This window comes from Lepidochelys kempii, chromosome 12 (genome assembly GCF_965140265.1).
Source record: "Lepidochelys kempii isolate rLepKem1 chromosome 12, rLepKem1.hap2, whole genome shotgun sequence".
Classification (NCBI taxonomy): domain Eukaryota; kingdom Metazoa; phylum Chordata; order Testudines; family Cheloniidae; genus Lepidochelys; species Lepidochelys kempii.
The window spans coordinates 40,733,130-40,753,365 of NC_133267.1; the positions used below are offsets into that span (position 1 = coordinate 40,733,130).

The 20,236-nt window shown below is 46.0% G+C and overlaps 1 protein-coding gene across 3 annotated transcripts; it reads right to left on the minus strand.

Moving 5' to 3' along the window:
- Positions 1 to 175: 175 nt before the first annotated feature.
- On the minus strand, positions 176 to 12,046 carry TERF2 (telomeric repeat binding factor 2). 3 transcript variants are annotated; one of them, XM_073308324.1, is made up of 10 exons: positions 11,817 to 12,046; positions 11,567 to 11,662; positions 10,003 to 10,133; positions 8,714 to 8,800; positions 8,245 to 8,391; positions 6,654 to 7,045; positions 4,837 to 5,079; positions 2,758 to 2,843; positions 1,792 to 1,844; positions 176 to 1,130 (listed from the first exon to the last, which is right to left on the minus strand). In XM_073308324.1, exons 1-10 carry the CDS (start codon positions 12,007 to 12,009, stop codon positions 972 to 974), a joined length of 1,587 nt encoding a protein of 528 aa, XP_073164425.1. In that variant the 5' UTR covers positions 12,010 to 12,046; the 3' UTR covers positions 176 to 971. The 3 variants fall into 3 exon arrangements, with proteins under 3 accessions (XP_073164425.1, XP_073164424.1, XP_073164426.1); XM_073308323.1 differs by having other exon boundaries at positions 4,837 to 5,235; XM_073308325.1 differs by lacking the exons at positions 11,567 to 11,662; positions 11,817 to 12,046 and adding an exon at positions 10,756 to 10,884 and having other exon boundaries at positions 4,837 to 5,235.
- Positions 12,047 to 20,236: the final 8,190 nt, after the last annotated feature.

A 20,236-nucleotide genomic window follows, 5' to 3' on the forward strand; every position in this document is an offset into this window, starting at 1 on the left:
CACAGGAACTGCTTTATTTTACACGATGGGTTTAGACATGGGATTGGATTTTGCACTAGAAGGCAAGGCATGTCTGGTGCCTGCCAGAGATCCCCAGAGACCTTTCAGAGATAATGCACTACCAGGAAACAGACAGAAGGAAGGGAATTTTGCAAAGAAGGAGGCAACTCAAACACAAAGTCAAACCAACTGAACACTAACTTTTAACTTGGTGACATCTGGCTCCAAACATTCTAGAAACTAATGAGCACAAAGAAAAAACATCTATTTTTAAAGCATCAAAAAAATGTGGAGGAAGAAATCCCCACTCAATATAAAAATATACAAAGCAGAGAATCGTGGAAACAAATGCCAGATCCCTGGCCAAAAAGCCAGACTTCTGCCGGTGCAACTCAGCAACAGCTCCTACACCACTGCTTTCCCCTCTCGAAGGGGCTGACGGGCAAATGGAGATCAGCCAAGTGATTCACAATTGGTTTAAGAATATTAATAGAGATAAAACAGTCAGTGACAGGATTACCCTGCCATTCAACCAACACCTGAGTAGAGAAAGCCGTGATCCCAGTTACAGTCCACTCAGGTTCCAGCTCTAACACTCACAGGGCAAAGGCTGCCAGAGTCCTCACTGTTTCTGAACATATACAAAATGTCAGTATTGTAGCACTTCTACTGCAAGACTATTTCCATAGTTACTCAGGCTGCCTTGCTTCTGTTGACAGACAAAGATCTAAATTTAGTGACTCCAGCTAAATACAAGAACTAGGAAGGTTTCCCAAACTCTAGTTAAACTTTGCTTCTTCCAGCTGTAGCATTCAGCTCTGCCAAGCAGCCATGACAATTCTCCACATCATTCCTGTCACATTGCTAGGAAGAGGACTACAACCTTCCTCCCATGGCAGGTGTTGCTTTCGTCCATCTTTTGGAGAGAAATGAGAGCAAGTGTCACTCGAAGAGTTCCTCAACTCCTGTTTTCAGTGGAGTCCCAGCTTTTTCATGGTCCGCCAGCGATCCTTGATCATCACTGAGGTGCGGTTCTCAAAGGGGAACTTTTTGCAAATGATTTTCCAGTTCCCTTCTCCAAACTTCTTCACTCCTTCTCTGATCCATTCGCTTTCCTGTACCGTCCACCTCTGCAAAAGAAGAACAAGGAGTGACTCTTACAGCACAGGTCCTATCACTTCTGCACTAACAGCTTCTTAGCCTCCTTGGTCCTCCTTTCATCCATACTATCAGCACCTTCTTATAACATAGTTCTTACAACCCCGACACCTCCCGAAAGTGTATTTATATTTTCAATACTAGCTGCAGGCTTATTTAGGAATTATGTGGTTTATAGAGTGTGTTCTGGTTCTTCGCCTCTTTAGCTGACTTACCTGCTGAGCGGTTCAGGAAGCAGATGCCAGCCAGGATAAGCTGCACACCAGTATTTTAGGCCTCTACCACTTTCCTGGCTTTTAGTGGACAAACTTAAGCCAGGCCCTCCCAATTTAAAGATCTGTGCAACCCAACTCACCCCCTCGTAAGTTCAACGCTTAGATAACGCAAGCATTGATCAAGGTACTCCAGTCCCTGAGTAAATATCATCTGTCAGTGCAGCATCTGGGAGAGTTCTCCATTCAGTGTGCATCAATCACTTGGACTCTTCTAACTGAGCTGATTCCAGAGGCGTAGAAATCTCTGAACAGCAAAAGGGATTTCCCCCTCCCAATCTTTGCTATTGCTTCATTGCTTCACTACCCCTGCAGAGTCCTGCTTTGGGCTGCTGAACAGAGCTGGAGGGCTCTATATTACCTGCTTCTTGGAACCGAGGATTGAAGAGCTGTGGCTATTTCTCCCAGGGGACCCTGAAAAATAAACCAAGAAGAGTCATATTTCAGCATCCACCTTCTGCTGTGCATGCATCTCCCAGAGAAACTGGCTTTAGCCTGTTCGATTACAGGGAGAGCGCGGCATGGCCACCAGGGGAACACCCTTGGCCAGGGTATGGAAAACAGAAACAAATGCCTTTACTTCCTCTAGCTGCTAGAATTCCATGTATTGAAGGGACAGTTGGCCATTCTGATCCAAGCCCTGGTTACCTCATAAGAAGTGTAACTAAAGAAACATAACTAAGACTGAGTCAAAAGGAATTACACTTGTCTCAGGTTAGCAAATGTGTCTAAGGAGAAAAAAAGAAAAAAAAGACAGTCTGATCCAAAAGCTTCCTCAATAGAAATCCCTGTTCATAAATGGAACCATGTTCAGGTCCAAGCAGGGAAGATCCCAGCTGTTAAACAGCATCCAGGAGAAAAGTCTGAGGTGGAATTAATTACATCTTTTGAAAAAAGCCAGCAAATGCTGATCTGCCACCCTACAGCTGTTAACGGGATGGAACTGCTTTTGGGCTGGGTCTCAAACTAGAATAGCAGACAATGACTGACAGGTAGTTTTATCTCAGGTCTGAAACTGTAATGAGAGGGTACTTGCTAGATGTTCCACGATCAGGTACACAATGGATTTAGCAGCTTCCCATTGTTCGGGCCTGCCTAAGAAAGGACATCATCTCCATTGCTGCAGTCCTATAACAGCAACCATAGGCCCAAGCTTTCCTGGGTTATGGGATTTCTAGTCTTTTGGTTTCTGTCAAGTATTCAAGGCAGCAGACTGCCCCAGGGCCAACAGCATGGCTGGGACCAGGAATTAAATGCTCAAATAAATTGGTTAGTCTCTAAGGTGCCACAAGTACTCCTTTTCTTTTTTTAAAAATAGCATACTTACTCTTGTCCAGGAAGAGCTCATCTTCCTCACTCCAAGTGTCCTTTTCTTCTTGCCCATTCGAGGTGTTCCATCTTGCTTTCAGTGGTCTGAAAACACACAACACACACATTTTAATTGCAACAAGCCAGCCTGATTAATGAGGGCTGAAGTGACAGTCACTGCAGACAGCTAAATCAAACATCCAAAAGGACCACAGACCACTGACTAATTACATAGAGGCCATTGGTAAAATGGTCCAGGACCACCTTGTTCCAATGAGTGAAGACTAAGATCAGTGTGCAGCACTGGGAAATGTGGGAGCTTGCCTGACAGCTGGATTATGTATGTTTGCTTCACCTTCACAACACATGCATCTCAGTTCACTGCCATTGGACTGGTTTGTAGGTAAAGGGTGCCATGTGTATGTCTGGCATTCAAAGCCACTCAGTGCCATTTTAATAACTACAGGAGGTTCTCTTTGGATCTTAACAGATCCCTGTATAACACACAAGAAGCAACTGAGAGCCAACTAGGTCAGAATTAAGCAGTTGCTGCAAACTGATACAAACACCTGAGCTGCCAAGAAGGTGCCGTGCATGTGGCATGAAAGAGACAATGGAATGGGGCAGGAACACTTAGCAAGGGTCATATGCTCCACAAGGCTGCTATGAAATTTTTACTATAAGCAAGGCCAGCTGGTTCCAAACCAATTATGTTCCTTATTTCTCTTGCTCACATGCATGTACTCAACTCCTTACAGAAGATTCAGCTGAAATCAGGTGTATTTAAAATATGTTGCAAATTGATTAGTTTTCATATTACAGCAACTACATGAAGACAAACGCTCCCTGTTGTTAGTGGTACGCTTGTGCATTCCGTCGCCTTGGCAGCACGCAAGCGTTTTCACACAGGTGTATATGAGCGTTTGGGCAGGGGAAGGTTTGAAGCTAAACTTCTGAAGCAAAAGTTGATATCCTTTGTCACCAATAGCCATCACCATCAGCACCACTGCCACTTAAAGCATTGCAACCGAGCTAGGGTCTTCGTCAACAACGAAAGGCAAGAGACAGGGAGTCCGGGAGCACTGGAAACATGCCAATCTTGGGCGCGCCGCAGGGCACTGGGATCAGCTGACCCTACTGAACTGCACAGAACATTTTACGCTGGTGGCGGTCAACTTCCGAGCATTTTAGCGCTTTGGCACTTAACATTTTAAGCATATAAAACCTGAAATGCTATGCTCTCAACGTGTCTCTTTTCAAGCATGAAACTTCATGCAGCTCGGTAGGGTCTACTCTGCAATCAGTACCCTGAAGTGCTCCTAAGTCTGAGAACTTTATGGAACTACCACGTTTGCCTCATCTCTCCTGGGGAACCCAAGTACTGCTCAGGAAAGGGAATTCCCTGCTGTTTCATTCCTGCAGATCCACAGTACCGCCTTACATGTGCAAAAGCAGAGGCCCTCGTCTGCACAGCCTCCAAGATGCATTAGAAGGGAACCCTGCTACACCCTCATCAAGTCCTGCAGAAAACATGCATCCCAGAAGCCTGGCTCCAGAGAACTCTTTGTTCCCACACATCCATCCACTCCCCCGTTTAACTTGCAGCTAAGTCATACAATACATATACAAGGTACAAAACAAGTGTGGAAGAATTAAAGTAACTTGCATCAATATTCTATTACTCTTAAAATTCCTACATGGTTTAAATTCATCACTGACATGAAAATTTACCTTAATCTGTCCCACAAAACATACCCACAAACTCCAACCTGTGTATTACTAACTGCAGATTTACATAGTCAAATGCATACACTGAGAAGCAGTTTGCAAGGATGTCAAGGGTCAGCATTAAGGTTATTGGAACGTAGGAGGTGAGCTTTCCCATTTCCCACATTGCTAACCACATGTATGATCTACAGGAGTAACAGAACATTTGCTTTAAACTATCCATTTCCACATTTTTGCAAAAGGGAGGGATTTTTAACTTTCTAGTTTTGCTCAGATAAGGTTATATTGTTTAATGTAGCAATGTTAGCTATATGTTCTCAAAGCATTGTGTCTGCATTAGAATACTCAGTGTCACAGATATGCTTCATACTTGGGACTTCTGGAAGACACACGCTGAACATGTGGCTTTCGAACAAGAGTCCTGAATGCAGAAGATACCACCGGCTCCTGGGATGAGTCTGGAGTCTCACTCAGCTCAGTACTCTGGCTGTCCTGCTCCATAATCAGTCTGCTTATAGTCAACAAGCGTTTACTCTTTGGGGGTGATTTAGGTATGTCTGAGGTCTCAGAGGTCTCCAAGGGTGGATTCTCCTCTTCTCTGTGCCTCTTGAGTCTGTGGGATACAGAAGGGGACAATTGCTTGGGGAAAGAAAAGTCTGTTTCATCCAGTTTGGTAAAGGCTGCATCAGAATCTTGGGAATTTGACAAGGTCTTGAAAGCTTCTCTCAGAGCAGAAATCCCAAATGTTGTTACAGTTCCAGGCGGTTGCCTGTAAAATAAATGAAGCTAAGCAGGTTACATCAACAATTTCAACAATACAATGCTCTACTTCACTAAAATCACAGCTGCTCCCCTCACTCTGCCACACAGCTAAGCTCCTACCAAATTCACATCCATGCAAAAGCACATCACAGACCATGAAATCAGACCTTCCCCCGTGAAATCTAGCTATTGGAGGGGACGGGGAGAGACAGGGCTGGGAGTACCCCAACCAGGGACCGCTCCCATGCACCAGGCTCCAGCTGCTAGTCCTGTCCTGTCAGGGATGGGACTTCCTCTTCCCCAGCATGGCCACTTTCAGGGGGAGGTCAGACCCACCTCCGGGTACCTCTCCCAGCTGCAGGAAGCTCTATGGCTGCTGACTTCAGAGCCCAGCTCTGAAGGCAGCGCAGAAGTGCTGGTGGCAATCCTCTCTCCCTTCCCCCCTTCCACAGTCCCCTTTGGGGTCAGGGCTCCCATGGTTACAACACCAGGAAATGTCAGGTGTAAATATCTAAAAACATGAAATTGACTAATTTTAAAACCTTCTGGCCATGAAATTGATCAAAATGGACAGTAAATTTGACTGCTTTGACCATTTAACAACTCTCTTCTCGTTCTTTTCTTTTATAATAAAACCTTTAGTTTTAGATACTAAAGGATTCACTGGCAGTGTGGTATTTTGGGTAAGATACAGACTAGTACTGATCTGGCAATGTGGCTGGCCCTTTGGGGAATCAGAAGAACATTCTGTGTGCTGAACAGAGTTTTAAAAAACTTCTCACTATTTGCTGATTGGGAGCCAGAGAACTGGAATACAATAAAGGGGGCTGTGTGATTTCTTTTTTAGCTTTTTGATAACCATCCTGGGAGATCAGGAGCACAGTTTGGGACTAGTTGGTGAATCTAACTTCAGTGTTAACCACCAGTTTTGGGAGAACATGCTCTCCTTTTTGCAGCCTGCCCTGACCTTCGCATTTTCAGCATCGGCTACTATAGACACCTCAGATCACAGCATTCATCTGTTTTATCCCTCCAAAGAATGCCAAACTAAATGCCATTAACCAAACCTATGTCCTCTGAACCACGGACACACCAAAACCCTTCTGTAAACATAAGACCCTCTCTCATTCACCACCTGTCACAAGGGGACTCCTTCCCTTCCTTTAATCCAAACACTCACTAGGGTACTCTTCAGAAAAAAGATCAACATTTTAATTCAGAGATAGACAGCCTGGTGAAAAATCCTAAAGTAGTAGCCCCTGGGGCAGCACCACTGCATTGGCACATGGCAAAAAATTATAGCTGCCTGCACACAGTGAAAGCAGTGGGTGCTATAATTCAGAAGCAAAATTCTGGCAAACTTCATCCACCATATGTGGCCAGATTTCCTCTCCACATTGCGAATGCATCACCATCGCTGCTCACCTCCCAGAGTCCTTTGAAGACATTTCCACAGAGTCTGGAGCCGCCGCTGGTGGTTGCTTAGCTACTTCCACAGAGTCTGGAGCCTCCGCTGGTGGTTGCTTAGCTACTTCCACAGAGTCTGGAGCCACCGCTGGTGGTTGCTTAGCTACTTCCACAGAGTCTGGAGCCACCGCTGGTGGTTGCTTAGCTACTTCCACAGAGTCTGGAGCCTCCGCTGGTGGTTGCTTAGCTACTTCCACAGAGTCTGGAGCCTCCGCTGGTGGTTGCTTAGCTACTTCCACAGAGTCTGGAGCCACCGCTGGTGGTTGCTTAGCTACTTCCACAGAGTCTGGACCTAATGCCAGCTTCTTAGTTTCATCAATATATTCTGAATTCAAAGTGTTTTTCGCCATCTTTGACAGGAAGAAAGCGCATAATAATTACAAAGAGAACTCCATGGAACTGCATTTATTTTACTCCCATTCCACAGGCATGGAACATTAATTAATTAATTAAGTGCACATTCCCTGCAATTATTTGCTGTTCTATGGTCAAGGTACTATTTGGTATATTGGAGATAAGATAACAACTGCGGTCATTTGTCAGGTGTTCTGTAGTAGTTATATGTGCAGAGTTAAGTTACCTTGATTAAGAATTATAATAATGACCAAGTAATTTTACAGCATGGAACCTCAAGAGAGGGTCTGAATTTTAAATGCTAAAAATTTATTCCCTTGGTGCTCTGGTCCCAAAACTTTAGAGCCAGACATCTGTATCTGACTTCTGAGTACAAGTCAAAAATATTACATGTCAATAAGAAAGTAACAAATTGGTAACTTCTTTCCAATTCATATAATTTGAGACCATTGTATCAACATTATAAAAGTTAACTGCACCTCTGTGAGCCAGAGATTGTATTCTAACTGCACAGAGGTGATTCACCAAGTTTCTCCAAGTATCTACAATCACAGGAGGTGGGACAGGTAAACACTATCAATTGAGTATAACCCCAAAGGATTTTACAAATAGTGGATCAGACCAGTTTCCAGAGGCCCAGGAAACAAAGAAAGGCTTTCGGTACAAAAGGTGAACTTAAAGCGGGGGATTGGGGGGTTGTTCTTGACCTGAAAACTGACCTGAATCTTTAACAAGAGGGCAAGCCCTAGTGGAAGGATCTGAAGGACTTTGACTCTTACCAGACCCTCATGCGAAAGATGAGTGGCTTCTGGTAAGCTTAATATGCACTTTACGGTTTTATGACAAATTTTCCTGTGTAATTCTTTTGTTCTTAAATAAATGTGCTTTGCTTTGTGAAGGCCAGCTGGTTCCTTGTCCTTCAGGAAAAAGAGTGAAACCAGGGGTGGGGAGCTAGGTCAGACTGCTGGGATAGTCACAGAGAAATGCAAGCCTAAATCCCAGATCAGAAGGGGGAGTGTCACAAGACTCTGCCTATAGAGAGGTGACAGCTGGAGGCCTGAGACCTAAGGGTGTATCCCTTGAACAGAGTACAGAGGGGTTAGAGGTGACATGCATCACATGCCATTTTTCTGCAGACCCTGAGGGGTGACAGCTGGGTGGGGCTGAAATGTGGGTAGCCAGGGTAGACACATACGGTCAAGAGAAAGGGCTCTGAATCCTCCAGGTAGGTCTCCAAGAACTGGAACGCACTCTGCTGAAAAGTCTTGTAGGAAAAATTTCGGATCATCATATGAGACAAATTCTTCTCACGGATAATGCTGAGCAACTCTGTCCTCAGTTTCTAGTCAAGAGGCAAGAACATTCTGAATATCTACAAATAATACAAGTTACAAACACAGGAGCTGGGGGTTTGGGTGGAGAGGGGACTTCCCCACTGACACTACAACATTACCAACTAATTTACACTGATCTAAATTAGGAAGCAAAAGCCCAAAAAGTCTGGAGTCTGTCAGCATTGCCAACTACACTCGCTTTCAGTGCCAGACTACGCAATGGTAGCAACAGACAGAAGGAAAGAAAAGGAAATCCATGTCTGCGAACATATTGCACAGCCAACAAGATACTCCATCTCACGCCCCAAAAACTCACATAATCAAACTCACCTGGGTGCTGGGATCCTTTGCCATGTTTTTTTTCAGAATTTTTGAGGCTTTATCAAATTCTCTCTTTTTAATACAAACAATAACAGCCTAGAGAGGAAAAAAAGGATCTCTGTTGTAGCAATTCAACCACATCACCTAAATCAGCTTCACAAACAGGTTGGGGGAGGGATAGCTCAGTGGTTTGAGCATTGGCCTGCTAAACCCAGCGTTGAGAGTTCAATCCTTGAGGGGGCCATTTAGGGATCTGGGGCAAATATTGGGGATTGGTCCTGCTTTGAGCAGGGCTTGGACTAGATGACCTCCTGAGGTCCCTTCCAACCCTGATATTCTATGATTCTATGAACAGCAAAAGCAAAATGCAAACAAAGTCTGTGATGTTCCTTCCAAACGCTATTCAAGTAACATAGAAATAACGCTATTTGCAAACACCTTAATGAGCTGCTAACCTGAAATCCTACTACACCCTTCTAACTATCCCATTAATGCAAGGTTACAATTAAGGATTGCGTTACCTGATTTTCATTTGTATGGTGCCATTCAATTAATCTACGTTTACAATAAGTATTTTGCTGGACACCCCTGAAGTCTGAGAACCCATCAGTTCTCACTAAATTTCCTTGGCTTAATTTTAAACAAACAGCCTTCTACAGGACTAGAGTTACCCGGCATGTCAATACTAAAAGAAGCTGACGTGGCCCCTCCCCAAAGAGCTTACTAGTAAAGGTAGACAGCATGTGGGTGTAGGAAGCGGGAGAAAATGTGCCAAAGACATCTTGATGAGGCTCAGCAAGTGTCTTGTAGCCTCAGGTTTGTTTATTGTAGTATAATATGCAATAAAACATCATAGTTACATTTTACATATATCATACATGCAAACTTTATCCCAGGCCAGCAAATTGAACAGACCAGTTTGCAGGGGATGACTAGTTGCAATAGCAAGTTTTTAGGAGGGATTCTTAGACTCTAAGAGCATTCTGGTTCTACATTTAAGAGGTCCTCCAGTAAAAAGAAGTGAGAAAGGATGCATTATTTCTAATATATTCAATAGAGAAAATGGTAATAGCAAAAGAAAAGTTCTGCTTTTCAGTTCACCTTTAATAGAGTTACAGATCCTGATAGCTTACTATCTTCCTAACAATGGAAAGCTCCCAGAAGTAAGGCAAATGATGGAGAGAAGACCTGAGAAGGGACAACCACCCTCAGTGTAAGGGAAGCTTTTTTCTTTTAGTTAGATTAAAGCTTACAAAACTCTAAAATATTTGAATGAAAAAGGAGAACTTGACCCTTACAGCTTGTTTCACCATTTTTCTAACAGATTCCATTGCCACCTCAGACACAGGAAATTCTCTTTCAATCAGCTCCAGCACACCGATTGCGGATTCAAGAGGGGTGAGCTCTGACTCTGTATCAAAGGTGCAATCTACAATTAAAAGAAACAATTCATTCCTATTGGTTTTAAAACAGACACAAATCTACCTGAGCCCAAGAAATCCTCCACAGGAAGCAGCCAAAACAAATAGGCTCAGATTTGCTCAGTTAGGCCACTAATGCTGCAGTAACGGACAAGCAGAGAACAGCACAAACAAAACAATTATGATCAAGAAAGGTTGTCGAAGGTATGAGAGATCCTCGAAAAGAAACATGACAGTTGGTGAGTTTGAAATTAAAAGCAATAACCATTGTGAGCTGAGTATGTGGAGGTTTGCTTTACTATATACTATAAAGAGAAAAATCATGAATTAACACACTGAATAAAAGTTACATAAGACTATACTAATGCAGTTTAAATGCTCAAACATCAAGAAATTCAAAAGTAAAGTTCTTGCCATAATACTGAAAGGACACTGCTGTCAGATCAAATTTGATCCCCAAGTTTAAGTTTTGCTCAAGTACAACTAGATCTAAGACTCATATACGTGGTTACTTTACTTAAGGTTTTCATTCCAAGTGAAAGCAAAAACAAAGCCTTCTTCACAGAGTTTTCACTCAAACATTGTGTTCTTGTTCTATTACAGGAGAAATGAAGAATGAAATTGATTTACCTATACATTGTTTGTAAAAGAAAGCAGAAGGGACTTTGTTCCAGATGACAGAGATAGAAAACAGAATCCCTGCAAAGACGCCAGGTTTTTCTTAAACAAAAATTTTTGTTTGGGTTTTAGGCTCTTACTAACAGAATGTTTGAAGTTTACCCCACATGTTGCTTTCAAGTGACAATGCTAAACAGGAAAAAAGAGAAAAATAAAAAAGAAATCGTACTTCAATCTGAAAGTTCTACCTATTAGTGTTCGATTCCTATAACTGAAAAGAGTGAAAACTACTTCGTTATTTCCCAGATTGTTTACCCTGCACATTAACTACCCTTTGAGAAGACATGCATTTGAAGAAGTGGGTATTCAGCCACAAAAGCTTATGGTCCAATACGTCTATGAGTCTATAAGGTGCCACAGGACTGCTGCTTTTACAGATCCAGACTAACACGGCTACCCCTCTGATACCTTTGAGAAAAGCCACTTTTGACTACTTTGGTTCTGGTCAGACGCACTATCCCTACTATTATCAGGCCCATGCCCCCTCCTTTGGAGAAATGATCCTTATAAATAAAAAAACCACAAGCAGATTATTTCAAGGAATTACAACAGAAGTTTCAGAGGCCTTTATCCAAACCTGAACTCCAATTTTAAAAAATCCGAACAGAGTAGATGGTTCTCCTCGGCCAAACAGTAGATAAAGACTGATTTAAACAGAACGGTCCCACGCTGCACTGTGCAGGGGCCATACAGTGAGGTGAATGCGGTTTTGGGAACAGGGCTGAGCACCAGTAAGACGAATTGTGGCGCTTTTCTCTCGTACCGAGGTTCTCTCCCTCCTCAATTCTTGAAAGAAACTGCATGATCCGGAGCAGCCGGGAGATCGCAGGCTCCTTAACCAGGGGCCGCAGCAGCAGAGCTGGAGAGAGAGGAGGACACAGAGCTTGGGACACCCCAGTCAGAAACACCGCCCGCCCCCCGGCCCCGCCGTTGGACCCCAGAGCCCCCTGCCCGGGCGCCGGCGCCGGCCCCGGCCCCCTCCCCGGGCGGCCCCTCCCCGGGCGGCCCCTCACCCTGCATCACGTCGCGGAACTCGCGGAAGTCCTGGTACCGACGGGCCCGATAGGCCCCCACGGCCTGGTGGAAGTAGAACTGCAGCACCCAGCGGTTCACCGTCTCCTCGGGGGCGCGGAGCCCCAGCGCCCCCTTCCCAGCCGCCATGGGCCCCCGCCGGCTCCGGGAGACCCGCCCGCGCCCGCCGGCCATCCCGCGCCAGGATTCGGAAGTGACGCGCCCAGCACGACGGAAGTGACGGCATCCCGCCGCTGCCCTCTCCCCTCCTGAGGGAAAGCGAGCGCCCCCTACACTTCCGCCTCTTATTGCTAAGCGGGGCCCAAGGACGACTACAACGACCGGCATGCACTGCGGCCGGCGGCTCCCAACATGCCCCGCAACCCTCCGCCCGGATCTCCCGGCCTGCCCTGCGTTGCGCGCCCCCTGCCGGCCTGGAGGAGCCATGCAGTGGCCGGCTGGTTGCGCAAAGCCCCTGCGGAGGGGGATTTAAGCCCGTGTTCTGCGTGGGAGCCGGCTCCCACCCGCAGCCCGGACATTAGCCAGCGGGTCCAGCCCAGTGGTGAGCTGGAGCCGGTTCGCGAGACCCGGTTGTTCCACGAGTGACAATTGGTTCTAAAAGGGCTTCTAAATTTAACCACCGGCATAAGTGGTGCCTTAGGCGCCGACTCCCTGGGTGCTCCGGGGCTCGAGCACCCACGGGGAAAATTTGATGGCTGCAGAGCACCCACCAGCAGCTCCCCGGCCCGCGCCCGGCCTCAGCTCACCTCCGCTCCGCCTCCTCCCCTGAACGCGCCGCCCCGCTCTGCTTCTCTGGCCCCCCACCCCCCGTCCCCAGCTCCCCGCAAATCAGCTGTTCGCGCGGGAAGCTGGGGCAGGCTGAGAAGCAGGAGGCGGCTTCGCACTCAGGCCCAGGGAGGAGGAAGGGAGCTGGGGAGGGTGCAAGGAGGGCTGCCTGTGCCGCATCAGATAACCCAGAGGGGGGGCGCAGGGGAACCGCTCCCCACCCAAGCTCACCTGCACCTCCCTGGGCCTGAGCAGGAAGCCCCCGCCTGCTTCTCAGCCCTCCCCAGCTTCCCGCCAAACAGCTGATTCGCGGGGAGGGTGCGCGGAGAAGCAGAGCAGGTCAGCGTAGCGTATTCAAGGGAGGAGCGGAGGTGAGCGTGGGGTGGGGAGCTGCCGTTGGGGGCTCTGCACCCACCAAATTTTCCCCGTGGGGGCTCCAGCCCCGGAGCACCCAGAGAGTCGGTGCCTAAGGCGCCACTTTTGATGTGATCAGTGGGTGAGCGGTCGCTCCCCCTGCTCCCCCCCAGCTACACCCCTCCACCCCTAGAAGCCAGAGGGACCTGCCAGATGCTTCCTGGGAGTTGCCCCAGGTAAGCATCTCCAGGACTCCCCACCTCGCCCCCCAGCAGGTGCCTTTGGCTCTTAGGGGTGGGCACCCACTACGGTGGCCCACAAGACTCTCCTGCCCAGTTCTGGGGGCAGTCAGGGGAGGGGGGTGGATGGGGCAGGAGTCCTGGGGGGGCATCAAGGAATGCGGGGAGGTTGGATGGGGCAGGATTCCCGGGGGGCGGGGGTGGGCAACGACCCCCTCGTGGGGTGAGGAGGGAACCCGTTCTTGAGATTTTGGCAGCTCATCACTGGTCCAGCCCTTCCCCGTCCCGTTGTCAGGCCTGGTCCACACGATAACAGCCCCTGCCTGCAAACAGACCGGCCCAAGTCCATCCCCGGTGCTGCACCCGCGGGGTCCTCTGGGGGTCACTCAGCCTATTGTACCCACCATCCACTCCTCGGGAGTATCAGCCGCTTTCCTTTCCTCTGTCCTGTGGAGCCGAGCAGTGAAAGACGGGGACCCGCGACCCCTGCCTGGTCCCTGTGCCCTGATTAAAAGCGGCTCCACACTTTGTAATCGCCTTGGTTCCAGCTTCCTCATACACATAACTACAAGTTGGCTAAAAGCATTCTCCTAATCGCTAGTAACAAATTAATGACGATTGAAAAGCTTTTTCAACATATAAAAGCAGGAATTGAGTGACCACCTTTTCTCTTAACTGTCCAGAATATAGTATCAACAACTCAGAGGCCCAGAAAATATTGTCTTCCCTTGATACCACCCTTTTGAGTCCCATTAATAATCTTGGATGAACTATGTTTGAGTCTTGCTTATGTACCACCCTCAGTTTGAAGTTGTGCTACTAAGGTATGTCCACATCTTGAATACTGTATGCAGATGTGGTCACCTCATCTCAAAAACAATCTATTGGAATTGGAAAAGGTTCAGAAAAGGGACACAAAAATGATTAGGGGTAAGGAACGGCTTCCGTATGAGGAGAGATTAATAAGACTGGGACTTTTCAGCTTGGAAAAGAGACGACTAAGGGGAGATATGATTGAGATCTATAAAATCATGACTGGTATGGAGAAAGTAGATAAGGAAGTGTTGTTTACTACCTCTCATAACACAAGAAGTGGGAGTCACCAAATGAAATTAATAGGTAGCAAGTTTAAAACAAATAAAAGGAAGTATTTCTTCACACAACGCACAGTCAACCTGTGGAACTCCTTGCCAGAGGATGTTGTGAAGGCCAAGACCATAACAGGGTTAAAAAAAGAACTAGATAAATTCATGTAGGATAAGTCCATCAATGCCTATTAGCCAGGATGGGCAGGAATGGTATCCCTAGACTCTGTTTGCCAGAAGCTGGGAATGAGTGACAGGGGATGTGTCATAAATATAAAGGGAAGGGTAACCACCTTTAAATCCCTCCTGGCCAGAGGCAAAACCCTTTCACCTGTAAAGGGTTAAGAAGCTAGGATAACCTCGCTGGCACCTGACCAAAATGACCAATGAGGAGACAAGATACTTTCAAAGCTACAGTGGGGGAGAAACAAAGGTTCTCTCTGTCTGTGTGTTGTTTTTTGTCAGAAACAGAAAAGGAATGGAGTCTTAGAACTTTTTAAGTAATCTAGCTAGATATGCGTTAGATTCTGTTTTGTTTAAATGGCTGATAAAATAAGTTGTGCTGAATGGAATGTATATTCCGGTTTTTGTGTCTTTTTGTAACTTAAGGTTTTGCCGAGAGGGATTCTCTATGTTTTGAATCTGATTACCCTGTAAGGTATTTACTACCCTGGTTTTACAGAGGTGATTCTTTTACTTTTTCTTTAATTAAAATTCTTCTCTTAAGAACCTGATTGCTTTTTTCATTGTTCTTAAGATCCAAGGGTTTGGGTCTGTGTTCACCTATGCAAATTGATGAGGATTTTTATCAAACCTTCCCCAGGAAAGGGGGTGTGGGGTTTGGGAGGATTTTGGGGGGAAAGATGTTTCCAAGCGGGCTCTTTCCCAGTTATATATTTGTTAGACGCTTGGTGGTGGCAGCAATAAAGTCCAAGGGCAAAAGGTAAAATAGTTTGTACCTTGGGGAAGTTTTAACCTAAGCTGGTAAAAATAAGCTTAGGGGGTTTTTCATGCAGGTCCCCACATCTGTACCCTAGAGTTCAGAGTGGTGAAGGAACCTTGACAGGATGGATCACTCGATGATGACCTGTTCTGTTCATTCCCTCTGGGGCACCTGGCATTGGCCGCTGTTGGTAGACAGGATACTGGCTAGATGGACCTTTGGTCTGACCCAGTAGGGCCATTCTTATATACTACCCTTTCTTCATTTGCATTTAAGAATATGTGAAAGAGAGAAGGGAGTAACACTCTCTAGCATACTATACAATAGTGCTCACCCAGACCTGAGGATATCCTCGCTTCATCCTAATTTCTTCATAGATCTCGTTCTCTTCTAGTTTAGTATATTTGGTGGTATTGTAAATTCATCTTTCATTGACAACAACTCTTCTTCTTCCCCTCACATATAATACTCCTTCCAGGAATCTTGGAAACTGAACTCACTTTAGGAGGATCAATCGTCCTGCCCCTCTTTTGTTCCTAATGCAAATCCTATCTGAAGACATCTTCCTTTCAATATTCCAGTTAACATACTGCAGGATTTATTCCCATCGACAAATAATTTATGTGAGTGATTTACTTTATAACATAACAGCCAATGACTGCCTTGCCTTCATTATTTCTTTTCTTGTTTTCAATCCCAACATTCTTTTTCTGTTAGATTCCTTTCCTATGTGATGCCAGTTCTAATCCCCAATGGACCTAAATTATCTCTTTGGTGTGTGCCTCCTATAAAAACATTTCCTGTTGCAAACAATAACCCTACATAGATTCCTAGTGCCTAACAGTGACCCCTCTTTGAAGCACTGCACTGATAGGCTCCAAAAAAGATTGTTCATCCATTTCTAGTCAGTTAGAAAAGTCATTACAAATGGGAGTTCTGTTTGGCTTTCAGGACATCCACACCCTTTTCCTCCCCTCCAGGGGCTCACTGGAAGAGAAAGAGGAGGAAAAACAAACAAGAAAAATTAATGTGTGTCAAATGGAAAACAATAAAACTGGGAGGGAAAGAAATGCTATTGGCAAACAAACAAAGGAAAGTAAAAATAATTAAAATCTGCAAGAGCACGAGGATGATGTGTTTTCACCTCTGGATTGAGTTGAGTGACCTCTACAGTGTATACACAGTCATGGGGCAGTTAGAATGGAACTAATTATAACCTGATTGTCACAAGGTTAATTTGTTCGAATGCAGCACTGAAGGGTTAGGAAGGATACAGAGAAATCTACAGATCCATACTGTTTCCTGTTCTGTGAGGAGGATGACAGAATGATACAGTTTGCTTCGAGTCCCTAACTGTATAAAATGGGCAAGAGCTAATGGAGCACGCCAGGTGACTCTACTAAACTGATACTAAACCGGGAGGAGTGGTAGATACGCTGGAGGGCAGGGATAGGATACAGAGGGACCTAGACAAATTGGAGGATTGGGCCAAAAGAAATCTGATGAGGTTCAATAAGGATAAGTGCAGGGTCCTGCACTTAGGACGGAAGAACCCAATGCACAGCTACAGACTAGGGACCGAATGGCTAGGCAGCAGTTCTGCAGAAAAGGACCTAGGGGTGACAGTGGACAAGAAGCTGGATATGAGTCAGCAGTGTGCCCTTGTTGCCAAGAAGGCCAATGGCATTTTGGGATGTATAAGTAGGGGCATAGCGAGCAGATGGAGGGACGTGATCGTTCCCCTCTATTCGACATTGGTGAGGCCTCATCTGGAGTACTGTGTCCAGTTTTGGGCCCCACACTACAAGAAGGATGTGGATAAATTGGAAAGAGTCCAGAGAAGGGCAACAAAAATGATTAGGGGTCTGGAACACATGACTTATGAGGAGAGGCTGAGGGAACTGGGATTGTTTAGTCTGCGGAAGAGAAGAATGAGGGGGGATTTGATAGCTGCTTTCAACTACCTGAGAGGTGGTTCCAGAGAGGATGGTTCTAGACTATTCTCAGTGGTGGAAGAGGACAGGACAAGGAGTAATGGTCTCAAGTTGCAGTGGGGGAGGATTAGGTTGGATATTAGGAAAAACTTTTTCACTAGGAGGGTGGTGAAACACTGGAATGCGTTGCCTAGGGAGGTGGTGGAATCTCCTTCCTTAGAAGTTTTTAAGGTCAGGCTTGACAAAGCCCTGGCTTGGATGATTTAATTGGGGATGGGTCCTGCTTTTGAGCAGGGGGTTGGACTAGATGACCTCCTGAGGTCCCTTCCAACCCTGATATTCTATGATTCTATGACTCAGGTCTCAACCCATAAGACCATGGCACAACAGCTGATCAGTTTGGTATTAGTGAGCTGTATTTGCTACTCATGATCCAAGGGAGACATTATTAGCAAGAAGAAAAGGAGGACTTGTGGCACCTTAGAGACTAACCAATTTATTAGAGCATAAGCTTTCGTGAGCTACAGCTCACTAAGTGAGCTGTAGCTCACGAAAGCTTATGCTCTAATAAATTGGTTAGTCTCTAAGGTGCCACAAGTCCTCCTTTTCTTTTTGCGAATACAGACTAACACGGCTGTTACTCTGAAACCTGTCATTATTAGCAAGGGAAAACATCTGTAAGATTGTTACTCTAACTTTTTTAAATACATTCTTAATTTTCAGGCTGGGACATCCTAAAGCATCCAGGATCTGTTAAACACAGCAGCTTTCTCACCCTCCTGAGAAACATTGCTCCTATTAGATGCAGCAGCTTCAGCCAAGGTTGATGCAACTGCATTCAGCAGACTATAGAGGTTTCAGGAGCTTGAGCTTCTTTGTTCATTTTAGCTTGAACATCAGGAAAGTGAGATCTATTAGACTACCCAAGGGCAATAGTGGAAGCCTCACCATTTGCGTCACTTAAACTGAACTGGACAAAGCTCTGGAGACTACAGGGTAATGAACAATCCTGCAATGGCTTCTGCAAGGATGGGGGTGAACAGGAGGGAAAGAACTCATGTGACCTTATAGGTCTTTTCAATTTCTATCTTCTACTATTCTGTGTTCAATTGGTTAAAATCAGTAACATCAATAAACAATGCTTTTTTACATTATGGAGCCCAGTTCAAGTTGTTGGCACCCTTTCGTCTGTGAGAGACAGTGGGAATTGCAGCCTATGATGTAGATGGTTTGCAATGTCCCGTGACTGAATAGTCCAATCTGAGATTTCCATGATCTTTGGCTGTTATTGCAAATGTCTGTATCTTGGGAGCTGCTTGCTTCCGACTGGCTCTTTACTCTTCAAGCTTTGGGGGGCCAGCTTCTGTCATGGACTTTGATACCCTGATGGAGATGATGGCGCCACTTATTACGATCACTTGCCAAAATTTCCTGTTGGTGAGGATCAATTCCAAATTCCTTCACATCTCGCTTGCATGTGTCTTTATAGCAAATCTTGGGCCATCCTGTTGTTCTTGTCCCCTCTGATAGCGCCCCGTATAGCATATCCTTGGGTCTGCATCCATCTCCAAAACTACTCAGAGGTCCCAGCCAGCGCAGTTGTCTTTGCTTGGGCAGGGCTGTCCCACTTGGTAAATTTGCCCTTTGAAGAACCTCTGCATTGGTGACTTTATCCTGTCATTTGGTGTTGAGTGTGCAGCATAAACAACGTAGGTGGAAACCGTTCAATCTTTTCCTATGATGAGCATAAGTTGTCCATGTTTCCCCACCATACATGAGTGCTGAGGATGCAAGCTTGGTATGCTAGCATTTTGGTCTTGACAGTAAGCTTTGAGTTGTTCCAGGCTCTTTTAGTTAGTCTGGTAAAGGTGGTGGCAGCCTTTCCAATGCGAACATTTAGTTCTTCACCCAATAAGAGGTTGATGGTCACTGTAGAACCTAAATAGCTGAACTTTTGGACAACTTCTAGCTGGTTTGTTAACAGAGAAGGTCTATTTGCAATACTAGAAAAGACAGGATGCCCACCAACTCCGTTAAGGCTTATACGTTCATTCCACAACAACATGAGAGCAACTGTCCAGTTTGACGGGTCCATTTCGGACAGCTTTGGGATGAAAAGCGGAGTGAAAGCAAGGATGTGTTCTTGCCCCTACGCTCTTTGGAATCTTCTTCTCAGTACTCTTGAACTGTGCATTTAAGGACACGAAAGATGGAATATATCTTCACTCAAGTTCAGATGGGAAACTCTTCAAACTGTCCCGACTTAAGTCAAAGACCAAAGTCAAAAAGGTGCTAATCAGGGAACTTCTATTCGCTGATGATGCTGCCCTCATAGCATAGGCACTGAGTTTCTAATCTGCCACAGGGAGGGGAGGGGACGGGAGGCTTCCCTCTGGCCCCGCCAACGCCCCACCCCCACTCCACCCCTTCCCCAAGGCCCCGACCCCCACCCTGCTTCTGCCCTGATTCTTCCCACCCCCACCCCCACCCCTTCCCCACCCATTTCCACCCGCTCCCCGAAACACACTGTGCCCTCGCTCCTCCTCCGTTCCCCCATAGGCCTCCTGATGCCGCGAAACAGCTGATCTGCTGCAGGCACTAGGCACTGGGAAGAAGGGGGAGTTGCTGATCGGCGGGTCCTGCTGGCGGGCAGGAGGTGCTGGGGGGAGAGGAAGGTTTTGGAAGGCGAGCTGCTGGTGGGTGCTGAGCACCCACCATTTTTTTTTCCTGTGGGTGCTCCAGCCCTGGTGCCTATGCCTCACAGCCCACAATGAAGATCTACTACAAGAACTCATGGACTGCCTTTCAAGTGCCTGTCAGGCATTAATTCTCACTATCAGCATCAAGAAAACGGTTGAATTAGGGGGTTCCACAAGGAGCCCAATTCAGCTCCGGGTTAAACCGGTCTAATTTGGACCATACAGTGTTCAAAACGTGGACTAGAAAACTGGAATAACAGACTCCAAGATATCACTCCCAGGTTATGAAGGCACCTTTGTTTAATCTAATTTAACCTTTGTTTAATCTATTTAGGCACCATTAATCATCCCAGTCATTTAGAATGGGTTCATTTAATTAGCG

What these genes read in the sequence shown, in the direction of transcription:
- TERF2 (XM_073308323.1), bottom strand. Translation starts at nt 12,009, where the DNA reads ATGGCCGGCGGGCGCGGGCGGGTCTCCCGGAGCCGGCGGGGGCCCATG. An exon ending in GTTCCGCGACGTGATGCAGG is followed by an intron (nt 11,663 to 11,816) that starts GTGAGGGGCCGC and finishes CTCTCTCTCCAG; the next exon opens with CTCTGCTGCTGCGGCCCCTG. An exon ending in CAGAGCCCTTTCTCTTGACC is followed by an intron (nt 7,046 to 8,244) that starts GTATGTGTCTAC and finishes TTCCTGTCAAAG; the next exon opens with ATGGCGAAAAACACTTTGAA.